Source organism: Cibotium barometz, chromosome 34 (assembly GCF_041138505.1).
Source record: "Cibotium barometz isolate CiBa-2024 chromosome 34, ASM4113850v1, whole genome shotgun sequence".
Lineage (NCBI taxonomy): Eukaryota > Viridiplantae > Streptophyta > Polypodiopsida > Cyatheales > Cibotiaceae > Cibotium > Cibotium barometz.
In genome coordinates, this window is record NC_141079.1 from 1049368 (window position 1) to 1060000 (window position 10633).

Genomic DNA, 10633 nt, shown 5'->3' on the forward strand with positions numbered 1-10633 from the left:
GTGGTCAAGTGTGAGTACACAAGTCACACCCACCCTTAGTGCCTTATAGCTACTTAAAGTGGTTAGGTGTGATTTTACATGGTTAACAACGCCCCTTAGCAAGGTGGAAAAGTACGGTAAGGTATGGTACGGTAAGGTAAGCATTCAAGTACGGGTTGAGATTTTGAGGTACGTTAAATACGTAAGGTCCGTAAAAACATAAAAAATATACTATATAGTGTACATAACATATATATATAGAAAAATGAATGAAAAAACAATTCATTTCTGAACATTCAACAACAACACAATTACCAAAATGAGAGCTCCATCTATCAACATGTTTCCTTCGCTATCATACTCTTAGCTCTAGCTCTGCAATGGCGGTGATGCAGCGGCTGGCACCACATCATCATCATCTCTCACTGCAATGTCTATATCAATGAGAGGAATGGCTATATTCGCACTTTGCAAGTCGGCTAAAATCGGCGACGATGGCCGGCCTAGGGTTTTTTTTGGCCCAAAATGTTTTTAAAACTGCCACGTACTTGCCAATGAGATGATAGCTCAAGTGGTGAAGGTGTTTGCCTAGGACCAAGAGGTCTTGGGTTCAAAACTCCCCTTGGTGCTTCCTCGACGACATCGCCTATAGGTGGATAAATAAGAGGCTACAAGCAGACGCCTATGGGCGGTGAAAAATCAATAACTACGAGAGGATCTTGGGCCAAAGGTCAATCGAGGAGGGAGAGGCAAAAACTTACCACGTACAGATCCATACAGTATGGTACAATACCGTACTATACACTAAAACATACCTTATAATAAGGTACGTCGTACTTATGCAACCTTGCCCCTTAGTGCAACATGCTACTAGGTAGTCAGGTGGTTTTACAAAAAACAATAATATATAGGTCTACTAATTCGGTGACCTTTTTATACATGGTTTAGGGTAGTGATAATGAAGAGTTTACTTTAGAAGAGGTGATCCTTGGGAATTTCTCCCTCGGTGCTTGGTGCAGCTTCCATGTAGTTTGCTTCATGCTTCTTGAATCTACAATCTTCTTATTTGTGGCCCAACTTTTTGCAATGGCCACACTTTGGCTTGTTCTTCAGTAGACATTCACTTTGGTAATGTCCTTTCCTTCCGCAGTGGTATCAGTCTTTATTGGTGTAGAGTGCTTGTTAACTTGTGATTCCTTGTGTTCCATTCTTAAACCGCTTCTCTTCTTCAAGTAGAGGTGAAATGCAACCCTCAAATGTTGATTCACGTAAATTCTTTAGAACGGTCACTAGTGCACTATATTCCTTAGGCATGCTCTTTAGAAGTATGGCATCCTTTTCATCTATCTTTGCATCAATGCTATCTAGTTGGATTATGATGCTTTTCATTTAACTTATGAATTGTGCTGGTGACTCATGAAATTGCATCTCTAAGCCATAAAATTCAATTTTCAAATGGATTTCTTGATTCTTGACCTTGGAACCAAATATTAAATTTAACTCATCAAATGCTTGTTTTGCAATGGTTTTAGAATCAATGTGATGGATAAGGTTAGTGTCCAAGTGCAATCCAATTAATGGCAAGTGCTTGTTCATCTCTTTCATTCCAATCATCAGTTCGATTAGGAGGTGCATTCTCCTTAATTAATTTCCATAGCTCCTTGTGCATGAGAAGATACTTCATTTGTGTAGCCCAGGTATGAAACCCTTCCCCATCAAACCTCTCAACTTGGTTGACTATCCCTGACACCATTGGGAAGGTCTTAGAAAGGAGTACTACTCACTTGCCAGTGTCTAGTCCCATACAATGCGGCTGTACAAATGCGGTGAGATACACTAGACGCTTCCCGTCAATACCCCAAATGCAAAGTGACTATGTTTGAAGCTCATACAAGGCTAATGCAACCCATATTTTACAATTTTATGATCAGCTTTGCCTAATTTCCGCTAAACATCCCTTAATGATAGTGATTTATTGCTCAAAACAGTGATTAACATCAACAGAATTTGGAGGCTCAAACTGAGCTCATAGAAGCCACAATTGAAGGGGATTTTACCTCAAGGAAGGCAATGGTTGGGTGGTTGAGTAGAATGAGCAGATGAAGGCTCAGCCACAAATGAGCTTAGTAGATAAGCTTGTGGATAAGTGGTGATTATGAGCTGATAAAGATGATTAGTGTTAATTGAACTAAGTGTGAGCTTGTGGGGAGTAAAGAGCATCACCTAAACTTGCAATATGAGGGGTTCATGGAGATAGGGGAGCTCTAATACCATGATAAAATACATGGTGAAGCCATGGTTATGGTGATAATGAAGCCATGGTGGAAGTGAGTGAGGCATTCATCATGCTAAATGAGAGTGTGTGGGCTAACTAAATTGCACTCAAGTTAATTAGACTCGAAGATAGATTAGCTTCATCATGCTAAATGAGAGTGTGTGGGCTAACTAAATTGCACTCAAGTTAATTAGACTCCAAGATAGATTAGCTTGGGCACAAAGAAACTTGAGATAAGTGCATTGCTTCAATGCTTGAAATGAGATCCTTACAAAGGAGTTGGGTACATCCTTGGGGCTTGGCTTTAACATGCTTCATGGGACAATGTAGAAGACGCCACATGCTTGATGCTAGGCTATCTCATCTCATACTCGCTCCCTGACATCTAGTGTGTGCACAAGGCACTGTTCAGATGCCCAGTTTACTATGAGATATTTGGGAGATCTCACTGCCTCTTCAGGAATAGGTTTCGTTCCCTTTCACAGGTCTGGACCTATACCTCCTGGAGCTTGGTCATAACCGAGAGGCAGTGATGTGGGTACACTCAGGGGGGCATGATCAGCATGACACTACTCATACCTCTATTACAGATTTCTTTGGCCCTCACCAGATGGCTGCAACAACCACCCCCAAAGCCCCAACATGAGCACGGAGAGCAGACAGCCCATGGGCGCCATATCTGACCTTACCATCCTTTGTGGCACTGCGTAAGAGTGGAGTCATTAGACAAAGTGAGTGCAGTCTCTCCAAACAACCAGAGGCCCTCACCCCAAAAAGCGAGACCCTCCACTCACCAGCTCCAAATCTGGGACATACTACAGTGCCATAAAGATACACCACCACATGAGGTCAGCATTAATACTCTATACTCCATTCATGAGGATGGTGACATAAGCTGATCTCTGCCCATTACACCGTATATACAGGGATCGCATAGTACGCAGGTCCTGTCTTTTGGCAGGTAATAAATATTTTAAGGCATGGTCACACGGACATAAACGCAGCTCTCATCACAGCACCATGGGGGGAGAGATCAAGGTAGACAAAAATAAAGGCCCTTAAAAGAAGCTCAAAAATCCCCACCTCACTATCAAGAAATACATAGAATTCAGTGTATATAAGCCAAAAGCCTATGATGTAAATGTACACAAAAATTCGGAACTTGCCTTTTTAACTAGAAGCGAATAGAATTCTTCAAAACATAGAAAACTTACTGATCCATTTACGATAATGATTTTCCGTGAGATATCGATATATCCAGTTTAAGATGTAGAAACCTCTGTATGCCCTGCAAGTAAAAGTACTTATGTGTCCAATCCAAATTTATCTATTGCTATATGCCAAGCAACAACAAAGACCCAAACTCCCTCCCACTGTTCTCTCAGATCATCCTGCAGCTGAGCGTACAGCATACTCTTGTAATATGGAAATCCTTACCCAAGAAAAAATACATAGTTTCCTGTTAGATTGTCTACATTTTTTGTTCTTTGGAGTAGTACCAACTGTGGGAGAATAGCAACTGCTTCAAGGTATAATGAGAATGTCCACAGAACCTGCCCAAATGTTGAAAATGCCGGCAAAGACAACATAAGTCATCACAATGTGGTGTTGATACGTACAGAATTTCTTTAAGTCTATTGCATCCAGGTTGCCTTATTCATACAGCAAGCGTTAGCCTCACTTGCACAACATGCTTCCTTTAAACTGACTACATAGAGAATGCATCATGCTCATAAGGGCAGATTAGGAGAAAAAGGCAAAAATCAGCTCATCTCAACCAAACTAAGTATCACTATCACCACCCCCAAAAAGTATAAATTCAAACCCAATCACTTACATGAAAATGACTGAGTTTGTCCTGCCAAAGTTATAGAATTAACCTTCTAAAATGCAAGCTTAGAGAGTAGAGTGCATATAATTTTGGAATCGGGAAAATAATAAGAATTAAGAGGCACATCAGATTAAAGAAGAAGGGGGTTTTATGACGGAAAATTAAAAAGGAAAAACAACACAAACAACTAACAAGTAACAAGTGAACCAAGCCATGTGTACAACTTCAAATGAGTAGAAAGCATCCGAGCATACTGGACTACAGAAACTAACGCAGACCTGACCCAAATAGACCTACTAGCCCCTCTCGCCCCATTCTACACATTCTCTAAAAGTCTCTTTGGAACAGCCAAGGAACAGAAGAGTAGTCTTGAAGAGCCATAGATTCAAGCTGAATGGCAACAATTAGAGCAGTTCGATCGAGGACTTTCACTACAGTAGATTCTGGTTATAGGGAAAGGTCTACAAAAGGTTTTCTATGTTCGCAAGTCCTCCACAGCTCTCCTCTTTGACCTCAGTAAGCACTTCAATAACTCAGTTCTTAACAGATCTTGGCTTCTTGCAGGATTCTTTTTTATTTTTAAGCTTTACAGCAACATACACGACAGTAGATTGAAAGAATCAAGTCTTCCACTGTTCTTTCTTTTTTCTGTCTATTCTCAGTTTTCTGCTATGAAGTATTTCATAGAACAAGGGCTTTTGCCCAGTAAGCCTGCATTGATAGCAAAGCTAACAAAGCCTCTACTACCTCACCGAGCTATCAGAAAAGGTCTAGAATACGTACTATATTTCAGCCACAATTTTTATTTCCTGATTTGAGAAGATTTCAATTTGTGTATCACTTTTAAAGGTGGTTTTCAGCCCTCAGACAGCACTTCAACCTCAAACACAGCAGTTGGAGTGGGCGCCCTGCAGATTTCTTGGTTCCATATCTTAAGTGCTTGCATTATTAGCATTTTTTTTTTGTGTATACAGAGCCCAAGTTCCATGTGCCCTATGTTGCATCCTGAACTGGGCTCTCAGGCTAGTGTTAACCAAGGGTCGAGGACCTACAGTTAAGGGGATATGCGATCAGCTATGGCTGAAGGGTTAGGGCTTAGCCGGGCATAGGGGCTGATAGGACCCGCCCAAGAGGCTAAGGGCTAGCAAGGATAAGGTCTAGGTTGGCCTAGCGTCAGTCAAAGTCAATTAGGGGCTAATAATTGCAAGAAGCTTATTGATGAAGCAGCATGCTAACTATAGCCTGGTTGCTAGTATATGTCAGCTCACTTATGAGATAACGAGGTATCCTCACCATAGAGATGTCTACCAGGATGTGGTGGACCTTATGGTCAAGAGTAACTGCAAGCAGCTAGGCACCATAGGTGCTGTAGCAAACTTTGCTTGAATGATACGGTGAGGGACAGATGGTTTGTTGCATATCAATCTGTCCATACAGGCTGCCCAGTCTCCAAACAGCCAATTTACAATACCCAGGCCTCGAGAAGACCATGCGCCTAGCGCCCAGCCATCAAGGAAGAGATGCACAACATTTTCTGGATTTTATTTAGCATTTAATGCTGAATAAACAGTCGTGGGCTGATTTATGATAGCCGTTGGAAATCTGATTTGGACACATAATCGTCAAAAAGATCGGCATCGGTATCTTCCGTAGCCGGCAAGCCTTCGCGTTCGACAAGGGGCTCCAACTCGGATTCTTGGGTCGACATCTTGAAGAGGGCAAGTGGAGAGAAAATTCGATCTTGCACAAGAAAAGTGCTAGAGAACTTCAGAGCTTGAGAGCTTGAAAACTTGAGAGTGTGTGGCAAGAAGCCCACTTAAGGGGTTTATATAAGCTTCCCCAAAAGCAACTTGAGCTTTTGCTTTTGTGTTTATATATATATATATATATATATATATATATATATATTCTATTTTCTTTAAATAAATAAATAAAACCTTTAAACCTTATGAACCTTTAAACTCTTTTTTTCTTTTTAAAGTTTAATCTTTAAAAAAACGAAAGCAACTAATTTGGCGTGAATGCTTTTTCTAGTTTTTTTTTTCTGGAATTAACGTATCCAGTGTCTGCGTGGCTGCCGTCGCCCACCTGCTGCTGTCGCCTGCCGGCACCTGCATTCTCTCATGTGGCCTGTGCGTGCCAGCCTGCGCCTAGGCTTGGCTGCCCTGCACAGGTCTGGCCGCCTGGCTGCACAGGTCTAGGCGCCTGCCTACGTAGGCCTAGGCGCCTGCCAGCATGGCCGCCTACGTAGACCTGGCCGACTGCCAGCCTAGCCGCCTGCGTAGGCCCGGCTGCTTACACGACTGCGCCTACTGCTTCCGATAGCCCACGACCAGCACACCAACGATCCCCATCGTTTGCATCTCTCGCTCGCTCGCTCTCTCGCGTTCAACCAAAAGCGAATATGCTTCTTCTTTTTTTTTTCTCTGTTTACTCACACAACTTGTTCATGCGACTGCACAAGCATCTTCAGCCTTCCTCTTGCAAAGCAAAACAACCCTACCATCTACCTACACCCTCATCACGGGTTTCTTTGATGAAAAAGCAACATACTATCTGAAAAAAACAGCAACATGCATAAACAAAATAGCAAGATTATTCAACACATACCTTTCTTCGACCTCATCGTCTCTACCTACCAACTTGCTCGTTCATGAGGCACGCTCTGATACCATTGTCAAATCCCCATAGGATCTCCTCGTAGAGCGCTCCTGGTACGAGAGTCGAAACCTGCAAACAAACCAAACAAACAAGAAGGGGGTGCAGGCCTGACTCACCACCCAACCATAACAGCCATGGGCAAGCCCACAGACTTGGCTGTCCCCACCGAGCCACGAGCTGAGCTAACTAGATGGACGTACCGACCAATCTCTACCTCGTGACGTCCCATACCGCCACGAAGCTACCCTCGCGGGCCTCGAGACTGCTGCCGGCCTCGGCTACATAAAGCAAGTGCACGTTTGCACTAGATCCAGGCTCCAGACCATAGAGCTCTCACAATCTCGCGAGACTCTATATGACTAATGACTAACCTTGGCCACCCTTTTATAGGCTCTTGGCCGGTCATCAAGCGTCCACACTTGGGCGCCCGCCCGTTAGTCTATCCCTAACTCAGCTCGCCATTCTGCCTGCCTAGCTCCAAGCAAACCTCAAAGCTAGTCTTGTGTGCGTGTAGCACACGGTAGATACACACTGTGTACATGACAGTAACAACGGTTGTGCGCACACCTCAAACTCTGGGCGCCCGCCGACTCTCAAAACCGACATAGCACGACAATAAGGGCACATGTCACAATCCTCCGAAGAGCTATGATATGTAGAAGGATTTCCAGGATGTTGTCTTGGAAGTATCCAGGAGCATGATGGACTCACTCATGGAAGGGTGGTAACCCTGGTGAGTATGTGAACTCATGGAAGGGTGGTAACCCTAATGAGTTATGTGACCTCATGGAAGGGTGGTAACCCTGGTGAGTTATGTGCATTGTGAACTCATGGAAGGCCAGTTGCTATGGTGAGTACTTGGATCCGGCATGGGCAGGTGCCCGTGTGATCAGGACTATTTTGGTGTACAAGATGGCAAGCATATGTGCACAAGCATATGCCTGTGAAATGCACTTGCATGTGTGACTTGTTTTGTACGCATGGCCTTAGCAGGTGTTCACACACATATACATGGACGAGGTTACACACACAGGGTGGGCACAAACAATGGTTCACATACACGGTGAATACACACACGAGAGCTCCGAAACCCCAACAATAGTTGTGTGAAGGCTATAACAAAGGGGCTGGGAGGTGAATGCTCTGTCTTTGTGGGGGGAGGACCTTTTATTGGACTGCTTCGAGCTGGACTCGGGGCTGATTTTTGTGTGAAGGCTGTAGCGGCTAGAGGGTGAATGCCCAAATTGCCCCGGGCGCCGCACGGGGGGGGGGGGGGGGGGGGGGGGGGGGGGGACCCTTTTTCTGGGCAATTTTCTCTTTTTGCCAACCAACCAGGGCATGTGCATGCAAAAAAAAAAATATAGGCCCTACTGGAACAGCAAACCTGTCTGCCCTTGCTGAATTCTGGGTGTGACATCTAGATTGGGGCCGGTTTGCGCTGCCCCATAATGCTAAATTATGCTAAACGTTGAATCTGATGCACTCCACTCTTTCCCTGGCTGGTACTCCATTCTGGGCACCTAGGTTGGAACTGATTTGGGCTGCTCCTTATGCTAAACGCTGAATCTGATGCATTCCACTTGTTCCTTGGCTGGTACTCCTCATGCTGCCAAGGCCACCTGTATTGCTCCTTTGTTGCCTGCCCTGCACTCTCATTGGCATATGCCTCTACATTCTGTCATTTCCCGTCACTTACGTGCATTCTAACTTGATCCCAATCACCCCCTCTGTTGCGTCACTCCGTTGCCAGTATCCTGATTCCTTATATCAATAGGGTCACAAACAACCTGTTTCTGAGCTAAAACAAAACCCTAGGTAGTCCCATAGCCATAATGCAAGCTCAAATTTTAAACCAATAAGTGTGCTAAAGAGAAGAAAAAAATGCCTTGATTAATAAAGAGAGAAGTTTTCAGCACCTAGACCACACACACCCCAAAAACATCTAACCATATAATAAATCAAAAAACGTCAGACAAAGCTTCAAGCATACCTCACGAAACGTAAACTTCTCATGTACCAAGAGAGCCAATATGAGGCATGGCAGGATCAAGAAATAGTGTCGGAACGTATCTTGCTCTTTGTCATATGAGCGTCGGACCACTTTATGGTACCTCATATACCACACTATTGAGAATGAGCTCCACAAGAAAAACAGCTTCATGATTGTATTGTACAGTGATATGTAGTCAGTGAATATGTCCAGGTAACGAGTAGCGAAAACTATTGCATAGAGCTCTTGAGTCTTTAATGAAAGACCTGAAAAAACCAGCACATACAGATTTCAAATGTACCTTGTCATCCCATAAACGATGACTAATGTGGCCAAATTTCCTACACATCCCTGCCCGTCATCACATGGGCAGAGGCTTGGAGATTGCCCCTCCGAGACTCACATTCACTCTGTCATCAGCCAAGTTCAAAGACATCTATTCACATGATGTTTTAACAACAGTTACACCATTCGCAGGTGGTGTGGCCCACCTGCAGGTACAGGTAGTAGCGCACAGTATCAATGGAAACCAACCAGGAGAAGGCACACCAAGGGCAGCAACAGCGCTGCATAGTAGCATACAGGCAGGTTGGGCTGCAAATGGCCGGGCAGACAGAACATATGGCTGAGTAGACTTGGGCAGACAGAACATATGGCTGAGTAGACTTGGGCACCCAACATGGGGGTCTCCCTTTATTATGAGGTTGATTGTAGCTAAATATTACTGCAGACCAGCCCACGACACATTTAAAAATAGCTGACTCGCATCATGCCTCTAAAAACAGAGCGCCCCAGCCCCACAATTCATCATGCATTTGTTTCTGAAGAGGAGGCTTCGCCTACAACTTGGGCTGAGATCCATAGAGGATTGATCGCCTTCTGTACTTTGAGCATTCAGTTGTACTTTAATTCATTGTACATAAAACAGGGATTAGTGTTAGGATTAATAGCATGTGTTTGTGTTTGCTTGTCTTCCACTGCACACCTATCTCTGCTAAAGCAATCACAGCACTAGTAATTCTACAAGTAGCTCCGTGTGTACAAAGGCATGCCCACTTTAGCTTCCACATGTTCACACATAAGTGGGAAACAATGAAGGGTAGGACAGAGGAACAAAGCTGACCACGTGTCGTCATATTCTCCTTGATGAGAGGAAGAATATATAAATTTGTAGTTTCATCTCGCCGTGACCTCTTTAGAGCCACATTTTGAAGCAACGCACTGCATAGTGATGATCTTTCTGTACTATGCTAGCATGATGCATCAGTAGAAGGCTTTTGAGCCACATTTTGAAGCAATACATGGCGTAGTGATGGATCAAGCACAGAGTGTTTTCCTGTCCGTACCAGCATGAAGCGAACAAAGAGGGTCTTTCTGTCCATGATGCAACAGAAGAGATAAAACGTTGGCTTTATGGTGCCCACAACGAGGGCTTTTTGGTACCCCCAACGAGGGTTTTTTGGTACCATGCTAACACGATGCATCATCAGCAGAGATCAAACATCAGATCTCGTTCAAAACTTCAGAAAAAAACTAGGGCTTGCACACCGTACATTGGTGAGCAGAGGTCATCATTCAGATGCAGGAATTACTGATTGCTGGAAAAACGAAACTAATTAACGAACACAAAAATTCAGAACTGTTGATCCCGCGATCTAACGGCAGCAAAGAAGGCTCTCACCTGCACAGGATTTGATGGTGTGGATCTTGAGAAGCAGCAGCAGGATGCTGAAGAGGTGACACATATCTCCAGAAAGGCGAAAGATATTCATTGTTCCGTCGGCTTTCGAAATTCTGTTACGACGATTTTCTCCTTCAAAGTCTCCCTTTCTTCCTTTGCCCCTTTGCCGGAAAGCTACCCGCGCATGCCTGCTTTTTTGTAGAGGTGCGCCGACGG

General features: G+C 44.1%; 1 protein-coding gene across 1 annotated transcript in view; it reads right to left on the reverse strand.

Annotated features, from left to right (window-relative positions):
• The window catches only part of LOC147618593 (ER lumen protein-retaining receptor-like), a 32498-nt gene that overhangs the window by 21773 nt on the left and 92 nt on the right, over window positions 1-10633 (reverse strand). The window contains exons 1-4 of the mRNA XM_086773616.1: window positions 10418-10633; window positions 8737-9002; window positions 3692-3807; window positions 3469-3542 (exon numbers count right to left, since the gene is read on the reverse strand). The exon at window positions 10418-10633 is cut by the window's right edge and continues 92 nt beyond it. Of these exons, the coding sequence (XP_086629742.1) occupies window positions 3469-3542; window positions 3692-3807; window positions 8737-9002; window positions 10418-10508 (547 nt within the window). The 5' untranslated portion in view covers window positions 10509-10633. The remainder of the gene's footprint in view (window positions 1-3468; window positions 3543-3691; window positions 3808-8736; window positions 9003-10417) is intronic.